Source organism: Lontra canadensis, unplaced genomic scaffold, assembly GCF_010015895.1.
Source record: "Lontra canadensis isolate GAN:19392208 unplaced genomic scaffold, GSC_riverotter_1.0 scaffold61, whole genome shotgun sequence".
Classification (NCBI taxonomy): Eukaryota; Metazoa; Chordata; class Mammalia; order Carnivora; family Mustelidae; genus Lontra; species Lontra canadensis.
The window spans coordinates 8,871,442-8,897,499 of record NW_022631055.1 but is presented as its reverse complement, the minus strand read 5'-3'; the positions used below and the strand labels follow the sequence as shown (position 1 = coordinate 8,897,499).

Sequence of the window (26,058 nt, the reverse complement as noted above, 5' to 3'; positions counted from 1 at the left end):
ATCTCAGTGTCTGGTACTGCTTGTAGACTTCTTACCCAAGTTCTGATGGGACAACGAGATTCCTCTTTGCAGCCCCTCCTGGAGGCAGAGCTTTGTCCCCTGCCTCCGGTCCCCAGAGGGCTTGGCAGGAGCCACCAGGAAAGACTTGCTGCGGATGAAGTCGGCTGGCTTCGTGGGCTCCTATTAAGACACAAGAGAGATACACACTGTTTGGTCACCCGAGAGTCCCACAGGGGGCAAACACAGCCAAAGGCAACGGGCTACGGCATTTCTAGACAAAGGTGAGTCATGCCCCTGGTACTCTCTTGGCAGAGCTGACTTGTGCCCTTGCTGAGAGGGGCCTTTAGAATGGCAGACTCAGACTGGCATATGGGGTCCTGTGTTCAGCCCACACAGACATCATGGCTTCTGCTCTGCCCCACACCTGGCCTCAGCCCCTGTCGGATGGCAGGGATTCTATTTAAAAGTCAGAGTGAACTGTGTCAAAGTGAAATAGTTTTGAGATTTGTGATAACTGGTATGAATGAAGATGCCCCAAACCAAGATGATGGGTTAATTGGCTTTATAAATTCCCTTAGCCTGCAGGAAGGTTTTCAAGTTAGGTACGATGGAGGTTTAGTTCCAGTGAAGGGAAACAGGTCCTACTGCAGGTTCAGGCTCATTTTCTCACATGGCTGAAACATGCTTATGGGTTTATCATGGTGGCTATTCAGGGGAATACAAAAGCTGTGGGTCTCATCCTGCTTCTAAGTGTAGTTGCTTGGGTTTGAGAACACTGTTTCCATCCAAAGTGTGAAGCAGAAACCCAGGTCCCAGCCCTCCAGCTCAAGGTGAGGAACAAGGAGCCCAGCAGGCAGCCAGCAGAGCAGTAAAAGCAGGGCTCGTCCATCACCACACAACGAGCCAAGATGGAGCTGCTGACATGGTCTCCAAGCTTCTAACTGAGAAGTTCTTTTACCCTGTTCCATGTCTCCTGATGCTGAGCTGTGTTGCCTTGGAGGCAGGGAGAAGAGAGCTATGTCCGCTGCCTCAGCAATCCAGCCACTTCTAACAGCGCAGCACACAGAGGGGGCAGACATCAGCAATCATCACAGGCAAGGGTCCTGGTGATGACCAAACAGAATGCGTGGGGTGCCAGGCCCCAGCTCCAGCTGCCTGGTTCCTCCTGTACCTACAGAGACAGAAAGCATTTGCTCTAAGCACCTGGGCTCTCTCGGGTACCTTGGCTTGTTTTCCTATTTCAGACTTCAAGGTGCGGGTCCCGGGCTTGTCTTCCTGGTTTGGGGGCTGGTCTGAGGTCCCTCGTCGCTTCTGCCGAGCGATGGTGATCCAGGGTGGTGCAGGCTGGCCCTCAGCTTCAGGAGGAGGACCCTTCTCTGTGGGTAAAGACACAAGGTTATGCAAAACATCCCAGGCCCTGTCGCATCTCACCTTTGGTTTCTCCCACACAGAGAACACTGCACAGAGGGGCTGCAGGCTGGGATAGGTGAGGCAGGAGAAAGAGAACCCGGGAGCCTTTCTGGAGAGACTATTATTTTTCTTTAGGGGACTTGGTTTTCTCATTTAAAGATGCATCAAAGAGATGATGCTCCTCTAGTCTGAGCCACAAAATATTAAACGCAGCTGTTCCTACACGCACATTTTAAAGCCACCTTCCTCCCATGGCATACTTTCTGGAATGAGACAAAAGTAAGTACATAAATAGATAAGATTTCTTTAATATAAGTCTGTCATTTTGGGCTAGTACATACTACGTGATTCCTTATTTGCTTGGAAGTTTTGCAGACACACGGTTATTCTTTTTTCTAAAAACTGTAAACATAACCTTCCTTTTGCAGAGAGTCACATCACAAGAGCCACACTTGTTTTCCTTAATGTTCCGGAGAGGAGAGAAATGGTGCCTTTAAAACTTTCTTCAAGGAAACCTATGGATTAAATAGTGGCTTCTCACAGGTATATCAAAAGTACGCCGAATCTGAAGGTTCGCCATGACCCTGCTTCTCGGAATGTTTGCCTGTCACCACACAAAACAAAGACAGAAGTGCACCCCCACCAACAGTGTAAGAGGGGGAGATGCAGCAAGATGTTGGGAATAGAGCTACCCTATGACCCAGCAATTGCACTGCTGGGTATTTACCCCAAAGATACAGACATAGTGAAAAGAAGGGGCACATGCACTCCAATGTTCATGGCAGCAATGCCCACAATAGCCAAACTGTGGAAGAAGCCGAGATGCCTTTCAACAGATGAAAGGATAAAGAAGATGTGGTCCATATACACGGGGACTATTACTCAGCCATCAGAAAGATGAATACCTAACATTTGCATTGACACAGATGGGACTGGGGGGATTACGCAAAGTGAAGTAAACCAAGCAGAGAAAGACGATTATCATATGGTTTCACTCATACATGGAACATAAGCAATAGCACAGAGGACCACAGGGGAAGGGAGGGAAATCCAAAGGGGGAGAAATCAGAGAGGGAGATGAACCATGAGAGACTATGGAGCCCCTAGAAACAATCTGGGAGTTTCAGAGGGGAGGGGGTAGCTGGGTGATGGGTATTGAGGAGGGCATGTGTTGTAATGAACACTGGGAGTTATATGTAACTAATGAATTATTGAACACTACATCAAAAACTAATGATGTACTATATATAGTGGCTAACTGAACAAAAGGAAGGAAGGAAGGAAGAAAGGAAGGTGAAAGAAAGAAAGAAAGTAAGAAAAGAAAAGAAAAAAGGAAAAGGAAAGGAAAGAAAAGGCATCCCCATATGCCTGGCCCTCGCCCTTTACACTTCCCCTTCAACATCTTGGTTGGCAAGGGGAAGGCAGGATCCATGTCACAGCAACGCATGCAGAAGTCTGGGATGAGTTAGTGTTGTTCTTGGTGGCCTGACATTCGCCACCCCTTGCTCTGCTGTGATAGGATATGACTCTATTTGTTCTTGTTCCTGCCTCCAGTTCAGCCTGCAGTCTCTTTCTTTCTGTTCACACAGGGGCCACAGGCCAGGATGGGTGAGGCAGGAGGAAAGAGAACCCAGGAGCCTTTCTGGCAAGACTTCTACTTTTCTTTAGGGGACTTGGTTTTCTCATTTAACGATGCATCAAAGAGATGATGCTCCTCTAGTCTGAGCCACAAAATATTAAATGCAGCTGCCCCAAAGAGGGGACAGCAGCCACAGCTTGGCAAGCTTCAGTTTCATGTCAGAGTTGGGAAGGGCCTCTGGCTTCACACACTGACCTTTCTCTGGCCTGGACAGCTAGGAATGGCTCCTGCTCTCCTGGCTGCTCCCTGGGGCCTCCACCCCACTGGACTGGTCCCCAGGGAATCCCGCTCTATCTCTTCCATTCGCCCCTTGACCCTTCCTGCCTCTTCAGGCTCTCCCTGGCTCTCCTCTCTTCCTTGATGTTTTGCAAAGTGCCTGGCTCTCCCGTGGCTTGAAAGGAACTGTCTCCACTGAGCCTCACTAACCTCTGTTCTTCTCCACCCTCCGCTCCAGTGGCCTCGGCCTGTGTCTCTTCAGCTAATTCCTGATGGGGCCACACCACAAATGCTGCTCTTTCCATCCACCTGACCGCTAAACCATAAATCCCGAGGTCTCCCCATTCTCCATCTGCTCTACCCCTCGCAGCACTGATGGAGCTGCATAACCTTGCTTGGGAGGCCTGCCCTCCATGGGCATGCCCTCTCCAGGTCCTTGTCCAGGACTCTTGCTCCCAAACCTGGGAATTCCTCCTTCCTCCTGACCCTTTTAAGTTTCATCTCTTCTTCCCCCAAATGTTCTCTGTTCCATGCTTGATTTCAACACTCAGATCTTCTCAGACTACTTCTAAGTGTACAATCCTTTCTGTTAGCCAGAGCCCAACATTTCTGCTCTCTTGCTCCTCCTGCCTACCCCCCTGCTCCTTCCATCCTTCCTGCTCTCCCTCCTTCCAGGGTTAATGTGTAAGGACTGTGTTAAAAGCTAAGGTGGAAACATAAACCACCAACTGTCTGTTCTGTCAAAATCTCAGTCTATTGGGGGAGACTAAATACAAATAAGCAGCTGTGGTGGAAACTGGAAGATGCTAGAGTTTACTAAGTGCTGGGTGAGGAAGGGCCTGACACTGGTACGTGGCAGGTGAAGTGGTGTCTAGGTTGGGACCTGGAGAAGGAACCTTCCAGGCTGAGCAGAAGGGTAAGGAAAGGTCTCCCAGGTGAGGGGGGCAGAAGGCAGAGTTGTGGGCAGGCTGGCCGTGAGGGGCTGAATGATCAGGCACGAGGCAACTGAGAAAGGTCTTCTTGGTCTTTCTCCTGTCCATCATGGGGAGCCATGGGGTTTGAGCCAAGGGGACACCCTGGAGGCTGTGTGGAGAAGGAGTCTGACTGGAAAGGGATGGGAGGCTGGGAGGAAAGGAGGGAGGCTTTGGCCACAGTCTAGGAGATGATGAGGGACTGGACACCCTGTTCCAGAATCATCCCTGTTTGCCTATGAAGTGTCTGTCCAGATGCTGCCTCCTCCATGAAGCCTGCTCTGTTCAGCCTAGCTGAACATGCTTTCCTTTTCTGAATCCTTCTGTGACTCTCAAGAGATTTTCCTCACAGCTTGGTGCTAAATATATCTGCTCTTTCACTGTCTACCTTACCGATCTATGCTTTTGGTCACTAGAACTTCTTATTTACTCAACAGACACACTCCAGAGACTATGCACCCTGCACTGTTCTAATATCAGCTCATTTATGAGGTTCTTTTATATTTTGTCTCTTGTCCAGAGAACCCAATGATTGTCAGGCACATAGAAGGCGGTTCCATGTTTTACAGAAAGTCTGCATTTCTCATCCCTTAATCTCAATCCCTCATTCCAGGGAGTCCTCATGGTCTTTCTGGACTTTAATTTTTTCCTTAAACAGGTTTCTTTCCACTTCTCCTTTGATTTCTTCCTCACGCTCAGTGACAGTCGTGCTTTGCTCCCTCCTGGCCCAAGGGAGATGTCTGGTGGTACCGTTCTCCCTGAGACTTTGCCACAACACAGGGCTACAGGAGAGAGGGCTTTCACTATGGGTTCAAAGTCATTACCTCAGCCAACAAAATATTCCGAATAGTTCTGTTAAGACGAAGTGTGCACAGAGAGAAAATTCCCATCCTGAGTTTTAAAGTGGAGGTTGAGCAGCATCTCTGAGTTCTCTGGCTGGCTCCCCAGACCCTCGGATCTGTGTGGCGCCATGGACACACATATCACTCTCATCGCAAGGGCACAAGATAGCTCTGATGAACTCCTAAACATTATCGGAGCCAAAATGAGTATTTAAAAAAATCACTGGCAAAGGTTCTGTAGAACAGGGGCTCTGTGGGAGGTCTACGACAAGGCGGGGGATTCCAAGGGCAGACTGAGGCTGGGGGCCCTCGGGGACCAGGGGCATATCCTGTTCTCCTGTCCAGTGTGCTTACGGAAACAGCAGTCTTGTAAACAATGCAACCAGGTCAGGCTAGGCAAGAGGTGGTTTTTCCTTCCTCACACTGAGAGAACGCTGGCAGATTTCATCCCAAGCAGGGAAGGGGCACGGGCCTCTGCTCTGCCTGTCAGTGGGCAGCCACGTTTCTGGTGTCCTCTGTGTGTAAGCGTGAGCACATGCCTCCAGCGTTCACGGGCAGATGCATGGGAGTGAGTGAGTGCTGCACCTGCGCTGGACCAGTGTGGGATCAAGTGACCTACAATGGCAGCCTCCCCAAACCTGGGCCTGGCATAAGGCCAAGATCTTTCACCAATCACTTCTCTTTTGGAAGTAAATGGCCTTTCCTTGTATTCTGTACTCTGTCCTTGCCCACTTTGCTCCTTGTCAGGAATGCAAGCAGGCCACAGGGACCCTGACAGCCTCTCCCTTTCACAGGACGGTCCAGGGGCAGCCTCCTGGGTGGAGGGCACAGGGAGGAGGGGTGGGCGAGATTCCAGACCCTGGGGTAGGAGGGAGAAAAGCCACAAAGCATCCTGCCATTGTACCAGGGTTCAAAGAGGCCTGCGATTCCACCTGGAGGTTCATGTAACCCACATAAGTACCTGTCTCAGGTCAACCCAGGCAGAGCATCTGGAAGAGACTCTGTTCTGATCTGTGGTGGAAGGCCCAGGTGGTCTGCACACCCTTCCCTGCACTTGGCGCCACAGCAGGGGCAAGGGTTGAGGGAGGGTGCGTGTGCCATACTCCACAAGGAAAGGGAGGAGAAGGGCATCGAAGACACAGGTAGTGTTATCCTGATAACACAGGTTTCAGATGACAAAAAACTTCCTAGGTGATAGCTCTACAGCATGAATACTGTAGGGTCAAGGTTCAACCATAAAATAGCTTCTGAGATTAAGCATGTTCAAAATGTCATTAATCCCAAGATAATATAGATGTGGCAGTAGATTAAATAAAAGGAGATGAAAACACTCCTTTGTTTACTTCTTTCTGCCTCAACACAGACAACCTTAATCTTCTGGGGATTTGGCTAAAGGGCTCTGACGTCTCAATTTTTCCTCCCCAAGTGAGGTTTTGCACGCTGTCAGTTATGTCTGGGGTTTACCATGAACAGCCCAGGAACAGTCCTTACACACAGGGAACTATCAGTTCATGTCTGTATCTGTGTGATCTCCTTTACTGAGAGCCCAAAGGAGAGGGACTCCCCCAAACACATCTCCCCTGGAAAGAAAGACCGCAAACTTGACCTGTTGTACAGCATACATAGGGTAAAATTTCCGGAAGACATAATGCTCTAGATGCAGGAAGCTGTGACAGCCACAGAGCTTGCCCTAAATAACTTAATTTCATAGGAGGGCAACTTTTGGTAGGGGAAACTAATTTTTTGTTGTTGTTATTTTGAGGATATGTTCTGTCAAAGAGGGAGGCTATGAGGAGTTTATACATAAGCTTTTCTCCAGATTCCTTTTTCTTAATATGCTCTCCCACCTCAAGAGTTTAGTCTGAAAAGTATATTTATTGTTCTAGCATTCATTTCCAAGAGTTCTTGTTCTTGAGGTTGGTTCAGTAGGCTGTGGTAATGAGGACTGCTTCCTCCCTGGGGCCAGGAAACAGCAGCTACTGATGTGGCCCTGGGGTCTCCATGTCTAGGAATAAGGCCTCGGGCTAGCAAGGTGCTTCTGGGCAAATTCCAGAACCTCTCTGTGACTCAATTTCAGTGTAAAATGAGGAAAGGAGCAGCGTGTACCCCTCTTAGCGGGACTGAAGATTGCATGAGATCATCTACCATCCCTGCCTCCTATGTGATGGCGAATATGTGAGGGGATGACCCACAGGAAGCACTCATTACAGCGTCTGGCTCTGTGTGAGCTAGAGAGGGTGAGCTGCCCTGTGGTGGGTGCTGTTGTTACTCTGTTGTTGTTATTGCTGCTTGAGGAGAGAGGCAGCCTTTGGTCAAATTCCAGCCAGGACAGGATGGCGGCCAGGAAGCTTTTTGCCAGTGTCCTCTCCTGTGATAAAACAAAACAAAAGAAAACCCAAAGCAAGCACTGGGTTGTCCTTCAGCCTTTTGCCTGGCCAGGGGGCTGGGCTGACTCTTGGTTCCCAAGGACACGGTTCGTGACGGTTCAAGCAGACGTTAACCTGATGCTGTTCGTGTCCTTGTCTCCTCAAATGTCTTCCTTGTTTATAAAAGTACACATGCACATCGTACAAATTCAGAAAGCAGATAAAAGTATAAAGAAGGAGAAGAAAGTTTCCCATAAATCAATAACCCGGGAAAGTTGTGCTAAATAACACTTTGGCACGCTCCTTCTAATCCTTTTCCGTTATGTTGTCATCTTAAAAATACGTATCAACGGCTCATTCCCAGCTTTTTAAAAAACACTCTTTGCAGAAGGAAAGGCCCAAGTTTAGGCTCTAAGATTTCTGTTCTAAAGTGCATGCATCGTTAACATCTGTCACAGCCAGAAGAAGCCAGAACCGTGCCGTGGTGCTCCAGTAACAGCAAACATTCTCCAGCTCAGTCTCCCCTCCAGGTCCTCTGCCACCGCTCTGGTTTACGTGGGGGCGATGAGGTGTATAAACACACACCACGGGGACTGCTGGAGTGGGGGTGGCATCCTGGACTCTGGAGACACGTGGGGCCTCATCTATGCTGAGGATTTATGCCAGGATTCCTACATGAAAGATGAGGGTTGTTGTTGTTGTTGTTTTTAAAGCATTTATTGATTGACTGTCGGTCAGCTTACAGAGACAGTGCCTGATCAATACATGCTGGCTAAATCTGCAGTCGCTCCTCACCAGTTCTGCCCATGAGCCAGGCTGGCAATCTTATAGTAGAACTTGGGCTTGTAATTCTCATGTCAGCATCCGTCTCAACACAGTGCTGAGCGTTCGGGAAGTAAGGGCTTTTCATGGAATGATGTGTGATACGGCTGTGCTCTAGTTCTACCTCCAAATTAAACGAATTGCCATTCCTTCCTTTTCTCATTCAACCAATACAGTCGGTCCTCACTGCTTGTGGATTCTGTATTTGTGAATTCGCCTACTCGCTAAACTGTATTTGTAATGCCCAGATGGGTTCTAACCCTTCATGGTCATCTGCAGACATGTGCAGAGCGGTGAAAAATTTGAGTATCTGGGCGAGCACGGTCCCAGCTGACGTCAAACAAGGGGACTCTGTTTCTTTCCTGTTTCTCCTTTCATACTATAAACAAATATCCTTTTCGCGGTAAACTCAGTGCCACATTTTTTGCATTTTTGTGGGTTTTTGGTTTTTTTTTTTGTAATTTTGCTGTCTAAAATACCCCCCACATCTACTGCTAATGTGCTAAGAAGACTGTGAGGAGCCTCACGAAGAAAATACGTTCGTCAGATGAAGTTCATCTCATCAGGGCTGAGTTTTCGGTTTTGTTGGCTGTGAGTTGGATGGTAATTAATAAACAATACATATAGTACGGTGTCTTTAAACAGAGACACACATAAAACAAGGTTATGTGCTGATCATTTGATTAAATGTAATCAGAGGCTCACTAACTCTGATTTCTACTCTATTTCTTCTAGGAGCAGTGGTTTGGTGTTCACTAATTCAGTATTCACAGCAACTTTATGGAGCATAACTACTCTAAATAATGAGAATCAGCTGTACCTGATTAATGCCCACGAGGAACCAGGCCATGGCAAGTGCTGAGTCTATAGACAGGAAGGCTGTTTCTAAGCTAACACTTCTCTCCAGGGCCCCGCACACAGGCTCTTTTGAAAGAGTAATCAGGAATAGAGGGATCCTTCCACAGCTAACGCGTGGTCCGTGGTCTGTGGTCCATGGTCCAGGAATGAGTTCCAGAGTCTGGGGCACTGGTCTCATTCTGTTTCTTGTCTGGTGTGTTGGGTGTGTGAAAATTCATTGAGCTGCACACATATCTGTGCCTTTCTTTGCACGTGTATCATTCTTAGTAAAAAGCAAACAAAACAACCCACAAAAACTATCTAAGATCATCAGGACTCACTTGGTGCTTGGATAGCAAGGAGGAAGGGTCCAGCTGCCTGTCCAGATACAGAAACAAGGCAAGGTTGCACCATGGAGCTGTTTCTACACTGCAGTTAGGCAAGGCTACTGCCAGAGGGGGCCAGCATTCTCCCAAGGATGTCCCCGTCCCTCTTCAGCAGAACCTTTCCATCCTCTTCATACCCCATCAGCCCTCAAAAGCACCAGGAGGTCCTTGGACCACTTGCCTTTCCTACTGCTGTCCCCCCTCACCCAGCCCACCTCCTTCTTAGCTCCAGCCTCTGAAGGTTTATCCTGATCCCCCTTCCTCCATTTCCTCTCCAAAATAAGACTCCACAGCTCAGCAAGACAGAGAACAGATCTCTCTAAACACTTAGCTCACAGCCTGATGGCAAAATGGAGCTCTCAAGAAGATAGCAACTGTGTCTGGAAACCTCTTTCCCAGCCACCAGGGCCAAACTGTCCTCACGGATTTTCCCTCCTCTAAGTCAGGAGGCACTGCGGGGATCTCTTCCCCATCCCCGCTCCTGAGACCCATCTTCAGACCTACAGATTTTCTTTCTCACAATCTTCACACTCTTTCCCACATGACAGGGAAAAAAAAAAATGCCACTGCTGTTTTAAATGGTCCTAGTAGCTTCTTTATATCATAAGCTGTGAGAGCCTATGAGGGCCAGGACTGCCCCCCTTTTCCTGGTATCATAGTCAGTCTCCACAGAGCATGTCACGCTTGCTCACTAACGTGGGGCACACTCGGTCAAACAATACTCCTAACTCTCAGGGTGTCACGGTTTTACAAGTGATTAGGCCTAGGGAAAGGGCCAGTGGAATCAGAAGACTTCCCAGGTCACCTAGGTGGGCTCAGTGGGTTAAGCCTCTGCCTTCGGTTCAGGTCATGATCTCAGGATCCTGGGATCAAGCCCTGCATTAGGCTCTCTGCTCAGTGGGGAGCCTGCTTCCCCCTCTCTTTGCCTGCCTCTCTGCCTGCTTGTGATCTCTCTGTCAAATAAATAAATAAAATCTTAAAAAAAAAAAACAAAACGCTTCCCAATGCCAGCGTTCATGAGGGTCTGATAATATAGTATATTCCCCAGGGGGGAGTGGTCAGTCCTTGCCCAAGGGCAGGGGTGTACGCAGGCCTCCACAGTGGCAATTTATGTGAGTCTTTCCCCCGGTGGGGACCTGGGGTCTGCTTTGCTTTTCTTCTTCTTGTTGCTATGGCACTAGTTACAACTGCTTTAGGGCTCTATTGCTCCCAGGTAAAAAATCTGTGAAAAAAACATTTAGAAACAAAAACCAATGCGTGAATCCTATCTGGATTTGGATGTGTGAGGTCGGGAACCTGGTCACGTGCAGGCACATTTATTGGGGGCATCCCAGGCATCAGATGCTTTGCCAGGCCCTTTGCTTAACTTCAGGTACAGCTGCCCAGTGTGCAAGGGCAAGGTTGGCAGACATTCCCAAGCTGTCCAGCCCGATCTCCTCATCTCAAAGTGGAGACCCCAGAAGCCAGAGACAAAGCTCAAGGACAAAGAGCTGTGATGTACAAGCTTGGACTCAAAGTTCATTTGCTCACCTGTCGCTGTGCAATTAAAACAGCCTCTGAGCAGAAGGCAGTGACCAAAGTCCATCTCTGGCCATGGAGACAGCTGCTGTCTGTTACCTGCCAGGTAATATAACTGAGACCTTATAAGGATATGGGGATAGAAAGGCACTGCTGATCTGAAAATAATTTTGAGCTACAGCAGATGAAGGGGAAGAAGTAGTGAAACTCTATTACATGGCACTCCCTTATAATTTAGCATGTCCACAAACAACCCACCTTGGATTCCTTGTGGCTCTCCGGGGACAGCTGGAATTCTCTAAGATCTGTCTCAAGTGGCCACTGGAGAACAAGTGATTAGTTTTAGGGATGGCCCTTGTCCACAGGGCTTAGATTTTCCTCCTTCTGTTATCCCTTGGCCCTCCCTCACTTGCCCTGGACAGGTAGGGAAATCTCTCCCCATCCAAGAAATGTTCACGGCTAAGGTTTATTCAGTCTTGATTTTCAGAGCAATATCATATTCCTAATGACCCTCGCAAGCCTCCTTGTTATGTAAGAACCTTTTCAAGCCCCATTTCAGAGACAGGATCACAGAATATCATGGAGTAAAAAGGACTTGTCCAAGATCATATGGCTGATACATAACAAAGCTGGAGCATGAACACAGGCTTTGTCTTTACTCTTCATTCACTATATCTCAGACCATCTCCTATTAAGGAGTATAACCCCCCCGCCCCTTTCCTATACATCATTCTCTCCCCATGATAACTTATTCACTGAGTGGCAAACAATAGTTACTCAGCCTTGGCACTATCGAGACTTGGGGCTGGATGATTCTCTGGTATTGGGGGCTGTCCCGTGCACTGCGATATGTTCAACCCCTCACACCAGATGCCGGTAGTATCTCCCTCCGGCCACAGCTGTGACAATCAAGTAGTCTCCAGACACTGCCAAATGTCTGCTGGGGGACAACGTCGCCCCCAGTTGAGAACCACCGCAGTACGGCATAAAGTGAAGATCGCAGCTGCAGGGGAGGTCGACATGGCACCAAACTCCCCTACCCAGGTCACCCGCTATGTTCCTTTGGGCAAGTTTTTTTGCTACGTTCTGGCTTTCCCATTATAAAATAGGATTGTTGTTGGAAATTAAAATGGAAAGCATATAATGATTTTTGGCACTTAGTGACTGCTTAATACACATTAGCAATTACTGTCATTCTTTACCTGTATAGAGTCTAAGCGGTGGGTAAATCCAGGGCAGACCCTGACTTTGGGAAGCTGATGTAGTGTGGGAGACGGACACACAGAGAAACAGGTGAAAGTATTATGGGAAGAGCACAACCCTTACAGACTGCTACTTGCCCCCAATCAGGGCCATCTAATGGAACTTTCTGCAGCGGTAGAAATGATCTCTGTGCTGCCGGCTAGTCACAATATACGGGGCTGCTGAGTCCTTGAGATGCGGCCAGTGTGACTGAGGAATTGATTTTTCAAATTTAATTGCAATTCATTTAAGTTTACATTTAAACAGCCACATGTGGGGTGCCTGGCTGGCTCAAGTTGGTAAAGCATGCAACTGATCTTGGGTCCTGAGTTCGAGCCCCACGTTTTGTTTATTAAAACAAAAACAAAAACAAAACAAAAAACAGCCTCATGAAGCTAACGGTTCCATGTTGGATAACACAGATTTGGATCCTTGCTACTCCAATGTTGGTCTGTAGACCAGCAGTACTGTCCTCATCAGAATCAGAATCTTCATTTAAAGGAGATTCACAAACATTTCTAAGTTTGAGAAGCGCTGCCCTAGAATAGGCGTTCTCACCCCTGGCCTCACATCAGGATCACCTATAGGGCCTTTACCACTCCATTGTCTGGGCTCCCCCTGCACCCATCAATCTGAACCCGTGGAGGTGATGACCCCAATTTGCGGCGAGAACTGGGAACCAATGATCTCAATGCTGCTCCAAGTGTCTGGCCTGAGGGAGCCTTGGAGAGCCCACGATGTTTTCTGGATGACACAGAGGGCCTGACTGACCAGGTGGTCCAATTCTGGAGTTGGGCTGATGCCCCTGTTCCAGGCGAATCCTGCCAGAAATCAGCCAGTGCCCCCTGCCTTGTATCTGGACATCCACTCCAAGGGCATCCCCACTGGTGTCTCTGCAGTCCTGGACTGGCCTCACCCCTCTGGCTTTTGGCACCCTCTGCCCGGGACACTTGCCCCCTCCTGTCATGAAGATGCTGCCTTCTCTCTTCAAGCCCACCTATCTCCCACTGTACTGAGCCCTGGGCTAAGTGCACAGAGAGCTTCAGTTCCCACATGATGTTCACGGCTGCCCTGGAGAAAAGTGCTTCATGCACTCGAAAGTGGGACTTTAGTGTGGCAGATGGACAGTGGGGGGCACTGCCCCTCCACACCCTAGGGGCTGGGCTGCCAGGTTTTAGAGCAAAGGTTTTAGAGCATGGCATAACCCTGATGTCCTACAGTCCATCACACTGCCCCCAGATGGTTACCAGAAGATTCTGCGTATCTTCCTGGTATCCACATTAAGATGGCCAGGGCCTGCTGACCAAAGAGGACATTTTCATCCACTGGATTGAAAAAAAAAAATGATAGACTGACAATACCTCATGCTGCTAACAGCGGGGAGAAACAGTCTCTATTGTGCTATATTCTGCACACACCTTCTCTTTGGGGTCTTGTATTCCCATGTTGGCGCCTTCATTGGTTTAAACCGGACAGAGAGAATCCCATTCCCACAACTGTTCTATGCAGCTCAGATGAGGATATTTTGGTACATCCTTAGGAAATCATGACTGTGCTGCTGGAAACTGCAGCACATTTTGTAGTTACAATGCTTTTGCTGTCCCATGTATTACTATTAGTAGTAACTTCATTTTACAAAGGAGGAAATGAAGACTCAGAGGTTAAGAAAGTCACTTGCTCAGAATCCCACAGCCCCCAAAGCGGGGACCTTGGAGTAAAACCTCCATATCCACACTCTTCAGTCTTACCCCAGCCTCGTGCCTTGCTCTTGCTGTCCTGCAAACCATGGCACTGTACACCACTGCAGGCCAGGAGACCCTTGGGCACAGATACTTCACAGAGAAAAACAAAACCGTGGATGTGCTCAGGAGGCTAAAGATCAAGTTCAAGAATGAGGAGTGTGCTGGGGGCAAGCAGGGGTGTGTACAGAGTGGGGAGGGGAGCTGGTGGCATGGGTGGGGCTGGAGATGTCAGAGGAAGTGAAGGAGTTAGCAGGCAGACTTAGGAAGGCAGAAATGTTGACCTTGGCCAGAATCTACAAAGCCTTACATGCCTTCCCCAGGCATCTAACTTTTATTCCCATATAAAGTGGGAAGGCACCGAGAGTGTTAAAGAGCAAAGCTCCATGGTTAGACCGACATCGGGAAAGAGAGAGTTGTAGGGAGGTGCTGCGGCGGGTTAAGTACCAGGAAGACTGACTCGGGGTCAGGATAAAGGCACTCCACGTTAGCATGGCCAGGACCTGCTGACCAAAGAGGACATTTTCATCCATCGGATTGGAAAAAAAAAAAAAGTTACAGATAGACGGACAACACCTCGTGCTGATGAGAGGGGGGAGAAAGTCTCTACTCTGTGCCAAGGGGTGTAAACTGGTACCACCGTAATGGGGGGGGCAATCTGAAGATGTCTGTTAAAAATGTGTATGCCCTTGAGTCAGAAAGCCCACTTTTAAGAATCTATCCTAGAGAAGCAAAAGTGTGACTCCATTGAGATAAAAAAGATAAGAATGTTTATTGCAGCAAAAGGAAAAAAAAAAACACCCCACAAAACTCAATGCACTCAGAATGCCCTTCAGTTCGGAATGGTTAAATAAAATACAGTATGTGTACTCCATAGCTCTTAAAGGGAATGAGATTCAGTCACTCATTCTGATCAGAAAAGAGGCCCGTGTCTTATTGTGGAGTAAAAATACAAATTGTGAGCCAACATGTATAGCATTTTTGTGATTAAAAAAAAAGTTTCTTGTGCCTCTATATGTATGTTGATAATGATGTAGCACTGACTGCAACAGGCACGAGAAGGAGCTGGTGGTGGTTCTTTCTGTGGGTGGGATTTCTGAGGTTCAGAGAGGGGTGGAGAAGAGAGGTGATGGTCACTTTTTTGTGCCATTTAAAAGATTATTTTAAAATTTACATAGAGTAAAACTCACCTTTTTTTTTTTTAAAGAGTTCTAGGAGTTTTAACACACTTAGATTCTTGTATAAAGTCACAAATAGGTTACAGAACAATGTCAACACCCCAGAGAGTTCTCTAATGCTAACCCCTTTGTAGGGACCTTACCTCTACCCCTAAGCCCTGACATCTACTTGTCTGTTCTGTCTCTATAATTTTGCCTCATCCGGATGTCATACAAATCGACTGATACAATTTGTAATCTTTCATGACGGGTTCCTTTCACTTAGCATATGCATTTAAGATGTTATTGTGTGTACTGACAGTTCATTCTTTTTTATTGCTGAGTAATATTCCATTGTTTGGTTGACTGAAGGATATGTGGGGTGCATCCAGTTTTTGGTGATTATGAATAATGCTGCTATAAACATTCATGTGGCAGGCTTTTGTGTGCACCTAAGTTTTCATTTATCTGGGATACTTAGATGTGGAATTTCTAGGTCACAAGGTAAGTGTATTTTTAATTTTGTAAGCACCTGCCAAACTGTTTTCCAAAGTGACTGCACCATTTTGCATTTCCACGGGCAGTGTATGAGAGCTCCAGTTGCTCTGCATTCTCTAAAGCATCTGGTCATTCTAGCTTTTTTATTTCAGTCATTCTAATATGTAAGGATATCTCATTATAGTCTTAAGTGTTGTTCCTCTAATGGCTAATGATTTTGAACATCTTTTCATGTGATAATTTGCTGTTGGTATATTTCCATTGGTGAAATATCTGCTTCTAATTCTGCCCATTTTCTAATTGTATTTTTTGGCTTTGTACTGTTGACTTTTGGGAAGGCTTTGTATATTTTAGATACTAGTCCTTTACTGGATATGTGGTTTGCAGATATTTTCCCACATTTTGTAGCTTTTCTTTTTATCCTCTTAATGGGGTCTTTGGCAGAGCAAAAGTTTTTGGTTCTGGTGAAGTCCGATTTATCCATTTTTCCTCTTATGGATCATGTTTTGCTATCAAGTCTAAGAACTCTTTGCCTGGTCCTATGTTCCGAAGATTTTCTCCTAAAGTTCCTGAAAATTTTATAGTCTCACTTTATATTTAACTCATTGACCCCCTTTTGAGTTAATCATGGTACATGATGTGAGACTTAAGTCAAGGTTCCTATTTTTGCTTATGGATGTTCATATGTTCCAGAACCATTTGTTGAGAAGATGAAATAAACCTATGCAAATACAGCTTTTTTAAAACAAAGGCAAAAATAATTCGCCTGAGTTTCTTGGATCTGCAAATTCATGTTTTTCAAAAATTTAGGAAGTTTCCAGTCACTGTTCCTTCAGATATTTTTTTCTGCTCAAATCTTTCTCTTCTCCTTCTGAACTCCTGTGATATGAATGCTAGACGTTTTAATATTGTTCCAAAGTCTCTGAGGCTTTTTTTTTTCTTTTCACACTCAAACTAGATATTTCCTATTTATCTGTTTTAAAGTTCATGGGCTCATCTGTGATCCCTATTCTACTGGCTTCTTCTAATGACTCTTTTATTTTTGTTACTATGTTTTCCTTTTCTAAGATGCCTGTTTTTTAATAGCTTTTAATAGCTTCTACTTCTTTGCAGAGAATTTCTCTCTTTCCATTCATTTCAAGAGTGCTCACTCTTACTTCATAGAACATGGTATACTTTGTGCTTTCAAGTCTTTGTCTAACTTTAATTCCAGTTTCTGCTGCTAAAACAGAACACAGCAAAGCTTTGAGCCTAAAAACAGATGGCTAATAATAAATTTCATATGGTGGCTCTTACTAGTATTCACAGAGAGCTTTATATTCAAGCATAAGAGGGCACAAAACAAGCAGTTTTTATTTTATTTTATTTTTTTTAAAATTTATTTGACAGAGAACACAAGTAGACAGAGAGGCAGGCAGAGAGAGGAAGGAAAGCAGGCTCCCTGCTAAGCAGAGAGCCCGATGCGGGGCTCGATCCCAGGACCCTGGGACCATGACCTGAGCTGAAAGCAGAGGCTTTAACCCACTGAGCCACCCAGGCGCCCCAGCAGTTTTTTTTTTTTTTAAACCACAAAATCATGAGTTTTTTTTTTTTTTAAATGAACACAATTGTTAAAAATAAAAACAAATAAAAAATAACGTGTCTAATAATGCTAATGTTTGGATCACTTCAAGGTTGGCATTTGCTGATCACTTTTTTCTATGTTCTCCTGATTTCTTTTGAATTTTGAATACCTCTGGTTTGTATACTAGATATTTTGAGTGTTATGTTGAGACCTAGTCCTGTTAAAATTCTCAAAGGTTTTGCTCTGCTGATTCTTGTGGGTCTCATGCAGGTGCAACATGGAGATGAGTCCTGGGCTTCATACACATAGGTCAAAGACCCTTTTTCAGGTGTCTCCTTTCTGTGATTTCCACCCCCAAAGTTCTCTGGCTGGAAACCAGGGTTTAGCCTCTATACTGCGGTGTGCTCTCATGACTGGGACTCCTAAGGGCAGAGTAGCGAGAGAAAGAAGCCTTTGGGACCGCCACCAGCACATCTGTCACTGTTGCCACTGCTGCAGAGGGGCTGTAGCTTCATGACTGGATCTCTACCAGGGAGCTTTCTGGAGAGCTAAAGGGCTCTGAGCCTTAGGTGCTGCTATGGGTGGAGGTAGCTGCCTTTCTGCTGAGTAGGGTTGGAAGAATTAAAAGAACTCTGCCCTAAAAGATGCCATTGCCACAGCGACCAGGACGAGAGCTTCCAGTCTGCTGTGGCACTTGCCCAGTGCAGGGATGAGAAAACCCAAGGTGTTTCACCCTGCAGGGACTGCTTTCATATATAGGGGCTTGCTACTTAGCTGCTGGCGCTCATAGGGAGTAGGGCTAAGACCATCCGACAAACTCTGTCCTGTGGAGTTGGTGCTGGGCCTGGTGGCAGTTGGGAGCAGGAGGACAGGACTGGAGAATCACCAAGCTGGGGTCTGCTGATACCATGGTGGTGGGGCAGGGAGGTCTTCAGAGTCCTATCATTCTCTCTACCCAGCACACCCACTCTTACCCGGTTCCAGAATTCTGACATTCACTTCCTGCATTTTGTCCAGGGTTTTAAATTTTATCAGTGGGAGAGATAGGGTGGTTTACTTCATTTTGGTCAGAAATGCGAGTTCCTTTTTACGGAACTGTAGAAAAGCAGAATTACAAGGTGATTTTTCTTACAACTTTTAGGCCTTTCAGTATTTTCCATATTAAAATATTTTTGATGGCTTGGAGATCTCTAGCTTATCTGGATAGTTGGGGGAACGGAGAAGGAAAATGATCTGGGATGGGGGAGGTGTGGATAAACTGAATTATGAATGTTGAGATGTCAAATCAGGTGTGCCCACAGATGGCCAGGGGCTGGATGCTATGGGTGAGGGAGTCAAGAGAAGAGAGAACTTGAGGAAACAGGTGGGAATCTGAGATGTGTTCTGTTTCAGGGCACCAAGGAGAGGCTGGAGCACTGGGAGGCAACCAAGGATGAGAAAATATATGTGGTCTGAGGGGCACAGGAATGGTGGAGAAGCGGAGGCCCATAGTGTTGACCATACTTGCTCAGTAAGGGACCATGAAGGGAATGATAGACCAAAAAGAAAGGCAGGCATGAACAGAGTTGGTTTTCTTTAAGAATTCAAGATATATGAACACAGTTGACTCTTGAACAACAAAGGTGTGAAGTGCTAGGGTCCATTTATTCTTTTAATTTTTAAAAAAATTTTTAGTTTTTTTTTTTTAAAGATTTTATTTATTTGACAGAAAGAAATAGTGAGAGAGAGAGAGAGAGAGCAGGAACAGAGAGGAGGGGGAGAAGCAGGCTCCCCATTGAGCAGGGAGCCCCACGTGGGGCTTAATCCCAGGACCCTGAGATCATGACCCAAGCCAAAGGCAGACGCTTAACTGACTGAGCCACCCAGGTGCCTTAGGGTCCATTTATATGTGAATTTTTTCGATAAATATAGTACAGTACTATAAACATACTTTCTTCTATGATTTTCTTAATATTTTCTTTTTGCTAGCTTACTTAATAGTAAGAAGACAGTATACAATACCTGTAACATACAAAATAATATGTTAGTTGACTATGTTATTGATAAAGGGTCAAGAGTAGGCTATTTGTAGTTAAATTTTGGGGATTATATGTGGATATTTTCACTGCATGGGGGGGCTGGTACTCTTAACCCCCGCACTGTTCAATGGTCGACTGTATTTTTTTAGCATAGTAACTCAAATGAACTTGAATTTGAGTTCCTGTCCTCCAGAAAATGCCCCCAGCAGCCAAAGACAAGATGGGCATCTATCTACACTCCCCTGTGGCATCCAGCAGCCACCTGCCTCCTCAGACTGGTAAGCTCCTTGAGGATGAGGTCCACATGTTTTTTCTGACTGCCTTTTGGGAGCCAGCACAGTGCTATGTGTATGGCAGAAATACATGACATATTTGTTGCAAGAATGAATGCATAATGAGTGACTACTAGAGTCTAGAGAAAGAGGTTCAGAGACCTGGGTGTGCCACTGTTATCACAGCCCCATCTGGACATAATGAGCTTGGACTGGAGGCTCATTATCAAATGAGGCCCCTAGATGACAATGGCAATTTGTCCAACTATTCTCCAAAATATCCCACATGTGACTGCAACTACATGAAATATAAATTACACACAGAGAAAGAAGAATGACCTGAAAGAAAAGCCAGCAGGGATGACATCTAGAAAGCAGACTCCTAAGTGGCTGTTTTTTTCTATATACTTTCTGTATTTTACCACTTTTCCACACGAAAGTCTTGAACGTCTCTAACTCTTTTGCCTAACTCATCCTGTGCTCAGAAGGGTGCTTTCTGATCTGCCATTTAGACTCTGAAATGGACTATCCTACCAGGAGGATGGTAATGTCCTGCACAGATGAATAAAGTTGGTAACCCTGGGCCATTCGCCTCCTATTAACGGTCACCTTTGCATTGATGAGTACAAATATGGTACTGGCCTTGCAGTAACCACCCCATGAAATCCTGCACTTAGCAAAGCTGGGCTCCTCTGTTTACTCCAACAGCTGGGGAATCCTCCCTGCCTCCCCCACTGAAGGGTTTTTCCATGTCTCCAGAGAAATAACACAGAGTGTGGATGAGAGGAGGAAGGATAAGCAGGGGTGCTGAGGACACAGTGCTTGGGTCCCTAAGGTAGAACTGTGCACCCATCTGGGACACCTCAGCAACCTAGCTTTAGGGTGTGTGCCCCTGAAAGGGGTGGCAGCCCATCTGGGAACTCTGGGTAAAGTACCGCTACCACAAGATAATAAACAGCAGTAATAAGGCCTCACTGGAAAACTGAATAATACTGTTATTAAAACTTTTATTACCTGTTTTATATGAATTTAATTGCCTCTGGCAGCTATATTTTGGGAGCAATGAGGATGACAGAAATAATAAGAATGAATTAAACCACAAGCAGATCCAGTATCTGGGGAAGACACAGAGCCCGCTTTCACCAACGGGATTGACAGCACCGACTCTGCAATTCTGCTCTGGTCTACATGAGGCAGCCCCAAGACCCCAAGGTCCCAGGCAGCAGCCACAGCCTGTCCTGATATTTGCCCCTCAAATACCAACCACACTTTGGGAGAGTTGAGGTCAAGCAGAATGAGTAATTCTTCCCTTCCTCTCTCTGCACTGAAAGGAAAATCACTACCCCTGTCCTCAAGTAACCGGGATTCTTTCATTATGGATTTCATCTGGATCAGTTATTTCTGTGGCTTAGAGAATGTTAATAAATGGACAAGGCAATTCTTTTACGCTATACTTTTAAGTAAAGCTGTTAACATGTACTATATTATATTTTATATATTAAAGAAAAAAAATAAGGTCTTTATAGACCATTCCAGGCATTTGACAATAAACAATCCTAACTCTCACAGTCTGGGCTGAGGAAGTTATAAATTATTAATGTGTCAAGCACTGCCTTCTGAAGCTTCTTTTCCAGCTCTGACCATGAACCCAAGTATCCTGTATTTTAAGTTCCATTCAGGCAGCAAGCCCCTGAGACACATTTTCAATTCCAGGCCATGAAGGTGGACGGTGCTGATGTCAGGGTTTCATCTGCACAGAGCAAACCCCCTCCTCCCTTGATATTTCAATGGGTTTTTGAAACACTCCACAATAGCTTCAATAACCTCGCCGGCAATTTGTGGAGTGGATCATCAGCTCCAGCTTGAACCTCTCCCAAAGCTCCCTCACTGATTATCCTAATGTAGCGGCGGTAGCAGCAGCAGCAGCAGCAAAAAATCACCACTGAGCCAAGAGGCCTTGGATCAGGAAGGCTCTTGGAGGGTGTTTTCTCGGAACTTCTGCCTAGAGCTGTCACCTTCACAACTTAAAGCACTATATATGTATATATGTAAATGTGTGTACACACACACACACACACACACACACACACACACACTGCATTTTCACTCACTTCCCAGGAAGGAGGCAGAAAAGATAAGAATTTCTTTGAGCCTGTCTTTGCATTGCTTTCTGTGAGCTTATTTTCCCCTCATATGTGTGCACTTTTAGGGTGTGGGGTCCCTAGAAGAACAGGGTCCTACTTTGTCCCGCAATATGGTGTTTCAGTGGAGTCCTAGACTTACAGTAGCCACTTAAAACATCCTGAAAGTTTTTTTTTTTTTCCCCAAATAAAATTTGCCATGGAAAACTTCTCCTCAGGGCCTTCATCACACGCACATGTGACTCGTTTGCATAGTTTTGTTTCTGGCACCCTGATTTCCATTAATAAAAGAACCCAGCAACGAAATAGTCTTCAGCTCTACCACAAATACCCATTTCCAACAGATTGCTCGTTTCATCTCAAACACCAAAAATAAAAAGTGACAAATGTCAAAGACCTAGAAAGGTCATCTATTTTATCTCTGCTCATTTTAAAGGACAGTTGCTTTAGAAGATTCTTACATACTGCCCCAACCTTCACACCATCTCTTTTTTGGGACAGGAAGTTAACGCCCACCCCGAGGGGGCTCCCCTTTTACAAAGGCTTGTGACTCCAATAAATGGGATGCTTCCCCCATGAGGCTGGGCCACGTGAGTCTGATTATTAAACAGGAGAAAAAAAAATCCTCCTGGGGGCAGGGAAGGGGGCAGTAGGTCAGAAGGTCACTAAGTGACAGAGAAGCCAGAAGCTTCATTTCTCACCAAGAAGTGGTATAGGCCCGGGGGTTCCTCCATCTGTCAGAGTACCCATATCCCAGGATTCTGGAACTCACTGAGCTTCTGAGGGAAGAAATGGAAGAGGCATCTGAGCGATTCCCTGGAGGGCCCATCTCCTCTCAGGGAGTAGCTTCGAGATGTTTTTCCATCTTTCTGACTTCTCTGAACTGCTGCAGAATCCTATTTGTTTCCCCCCCTCTTCAGTTTCTAACTCGACCGAACGTGTTAGTGGTACTATGAGGAATTCTGATTTTTAATCTCAGTTCCCCTGCCAGGTTTTCACCCCAAGCGCTGCCATACTCCGTGGACGTGGGATTTGCCCACGGCCCTGCCCCTACCCCACCGCTACTGCGGCTCTTACCAGCTGCCCTGTGCGTCGACCGCGTCTCGGCCATCCGGCTGTCCCGCCTGGAGTCCGGGGGCGGCACGACCTTCGCAAGCTCGCCGGAACCGGTGTCTGGGTGCGGTAGGGGGCGACTGTGCAGCAGCGGCTTCCTGGGCAGGGGAGGCTTGGCGCTGAGCGGCTCCGAGGGCCGGGCCTTCCCCTTTCCCGGCTCGTGCGGGGACCGTGCCCCTCGAGGGGAGGGGGCCTTCGCGGCCGGACGTTTCTCGTCTTTGGGGAGCAAAGCCAACCCCCCTTTTTCTAGCCGGATTTCAGCACTGTATCTCTTTACCCCTCTGACTTCGACAGAGGACGCCTCCCGGTGCTTGAAGGACAGAGAGGTGGAGCGCAGCTTGACAGGGAAGGGGCCTCTGTCGTCGCCCGAGGGCGGCTCGCGGGCGGCCGGGCAGGGGTCTCCAGGGGCATCCCGGGGGGTCCGGCCCGACCCGGCCTCTGTGTCCCCCGAGTCCCGAGAGGCGCCGCTGCCGCCTGCCGTCGCGGGTTTCCCGCCGTGGGGCTCGGGGGCCGGCCGCAGGTCGTCGAGCGCCGCCTCGCTCCTCCACACCAGGCTGCTCTTCAGAAGCGGCAGGCGGCCGGCCGAGGGGCCCGCGGGGCCGCCGCGCTCCAGCACGCGGGCGCCACCTGATCGCGGCCACGCGCGGCCCGACGACACCGAGAACTTCACGGCCCGCAGCTCGCTGCCTCCCCGCTCCACCTTCCGCTCCGGCGCCAGTCTCTCAGGACCCCCCGGTGGGGACTCCGCGGGTTCGGCCCTGGGCTGCTCGGCGGGGGCGGCCTCTCCGTCCTGGGGACGCGGAGCGGGCTCCTCCGCGGGCGACTCGCAGGCGGGCGGCGCGCTGGGGCCCACGCTCACCGCCGGGGCCTTGTGCTTCAAGCAGCTCTTGGGGGCCGGCGGGCTTGGGGCGGGGGCCTCGGGAGATCCCTTCCCTGCTCCCTCGGTCTCGGTCTCGGGCTCCGGCACAGGCACGGGCCCGGGCACTTCCATCGTCAGCTCCCCCTCCTTCTGGACACTTGGGTCTGGCCCCTCTGGACCAGCGGGAGTCTCCGAGGTGGTGGCAGCGTCAGTCTCAGGAGGTGTCGTGTCCTCCTCAGGGATACAGGGAGACAACCGAATCTCCACGTCTGCGGAAACGCAGACCACCTCCTCAGTGGGGTGCCTGGCTGGGGGACACGTGCTTTCCAGGGACACTTCGTCCCTCTGGTTTTCACTGTCGGGATTATGGTGTGGGGAACTTTCCGGCAGAGAGAGAGACTCGGGGCAGGGGGCCGGGCCTGACACGGGCTCGGTGACCTCGGGGGTGGCCGGGCGGCTTGAGGGGTTATCCCCAAGAAAGCGCTCCTCCTCCTCCTCAGCGCTGGCACTGAGGGCTGGGCAGTGCTGCAGGCGCGCCCGCCTAGCGCGCGGCCCCCCAGGCTGCAGCATGGCGGCTGGCCCCCCGGGCTCTGGGCTTCTGTCCAGTACCGCATCCTGCTGTGCTGAACTGGGGCTCTCTTCTGTGTTGACTCTGGGTAACGACTTCTCCTCGTATTCCTCTTCCTCTGGGGTACAGGTCAGATCACTAAGGGATTCAGACTGTGCTCGCTTGCAGGAATAAAGAGGACAAAAGACAGCATTATTATGTCGAATATTAGGAAGCCTATGACCTTTCCATTTTGTACAAGATTTAATATGGTTTAAAGGAAGCAGTGTGTCTCTTAAGCTGGCACCTAAGCAGACATTCACACATGGTGTCTCTTCTTAATCCTTCCCTTACCCATCTCTTTGGAAACTTGCCTTACAAGTTCAGCTTTCAGCAGAACAGTGGTGGCTATGCCCTGAAAGTAAATACTGCTTAAGACTCTAGTGACTGGGGGCACCTGGGTGGCTCAGTGGGTTAAGCCTCTGCCTTTGGCTCAGATCATGATCTCAGAGTCCTGGGATAGAGCCCCACATCGGGCTCTCTGCTCAACAGAGAGCCTGCTAACCCCCCCCCCCCCCACTACCTGTTATTTCTCTCTCTCTATCAATTAAATAAAATAAAATTAAAAAAAGATTCCAGTGACTGAACTACAAAACCAGCGGACACTGCTCTAAAAAATGAAGCAAAGGGGATCAAATAAGCTGGGGGTCTGCCGTGCTTTGCACTCTACACCTATTATTTTATTTACTCTTGATTCATCCCAGTAAGGATTATTTCCTTTTTGCACTTGAAGAACTGGAAGCTCAGAGAGGGCCACACCTTGGTAAAGATTGAGCTTATTAGCTCAGCTGAAAAGCTGGTGCTCTCTCCATGACCCTGTGCTGCCAAGAGCTAGTTTCCCAGTTCAGTGCTCTCTCTCCAGGGATGGGCCCCATGGTGAAGGGAGACTGGTTTGCCTAAAGGATGATTCTTATCACCTCAAACACAGTCAGGGCAAACCACATCTTGTAAGGTAACGTCCCAAACCATAGCTGATGGATAAAGTCCAAACTTTTCAGCTTAATTAAAAGTCCTATATTCTCTGGTCTTAAATTATTTCTCCCAATCCCTGCTCAGGTCAAGCTGGGCCCGCACTACTGAATATGCCAGCCTCTGGGCCAAGTGACTGGCCAGCTCCTCTGTCCCCACACCTCCAGGGTGTTCCACCAGCAGCCCCCCAAGAACAGTCTCAGATTCCACTCTTATAGGAGGAAGTCTTGCCTCTTCCCTGCAGCTTACGGTGTCCCTCCTTTCCTGAAGCCCTATTGGCTTGACAATCAAACACTGCCTTGTATTTTTCTTCTGAAAAGTGTCTGGAATTTAAATTTAGTCCAACTTCCTCCTTGCTGTACCCAAAGTCAGTCGCTGCTCACTTAGGAAGGAGAAGAGACCAAGGTAGTCATGAATTATTCAAAAATACTGTGAGAAAATGACCAAAAGCTTGAGGGTTTTGAGGTCACTCTTTTTTAAAAAAAAGTTCAGGACATTAGAAAACACTTTGATCTTCTTGGAAAAAAGAAAAGTTCAGGAAAGTAGACCTCCTTTCCTTTATGTTAAGAAATGTGCAGAGTGTTTGTGTTAGGTTTTTGTTGTTTGCTGGTACTATTTTAACATTTGTTGTTTGCTGGTGCTATTTTAACATCTTCCAGCTGGCCTCTGCTTGCTAACAGAACACAGGATAACTAGAGTGTTTGCGATAATACCTTAGCTAATTCTTGCCAAGGTGCACAGCCCTATGCCCCTGGATTGGAAAAAACGAAGATGTGCAAAGAAATCTACAGAAGAATTTTCAAAAGCCGCAGGTTCAAAAGATGTCACTGGCCTTCTGCTACTATAGGAAATCACTGATGTTGAAACCTGTT

At 47.6% G+C, this 26,058-nt stretch overlaps 1 protein-coding gene across 6 annotated transcripts in view; it reads right to left on the bottom strand.

Annotated features, from left to right (window-relative positions):
- Positions 1–26,058, bottom strand: part of CRACDL (CRACD like) — a 132,348-nt gene that overhangs the window by 1,649 nt on the left and 104,641 nt on the right. For all 6 annotated transcript variants that reach the window (XM_032877865.1, XM_032877863.1, XM_032877862.1 and 3 more), the window contains exons 7-9: positions 22,716–24,339; positions 1,204–1,376; positions 36–180 (exon numbers count right to left, since the gene is read on the bottom strand). In XM_032877865.1, the coding sequence (XP_032733756.1) occupies positions 36–180; positions 1,204–1,376; positions 22,716–24,339 (1,942 nt within the window). The remainder of the gene's footprint in view (positions 1–35; positions 181–1,203; positions 1,377–22,715; positions 24,340–26,058) is intronic.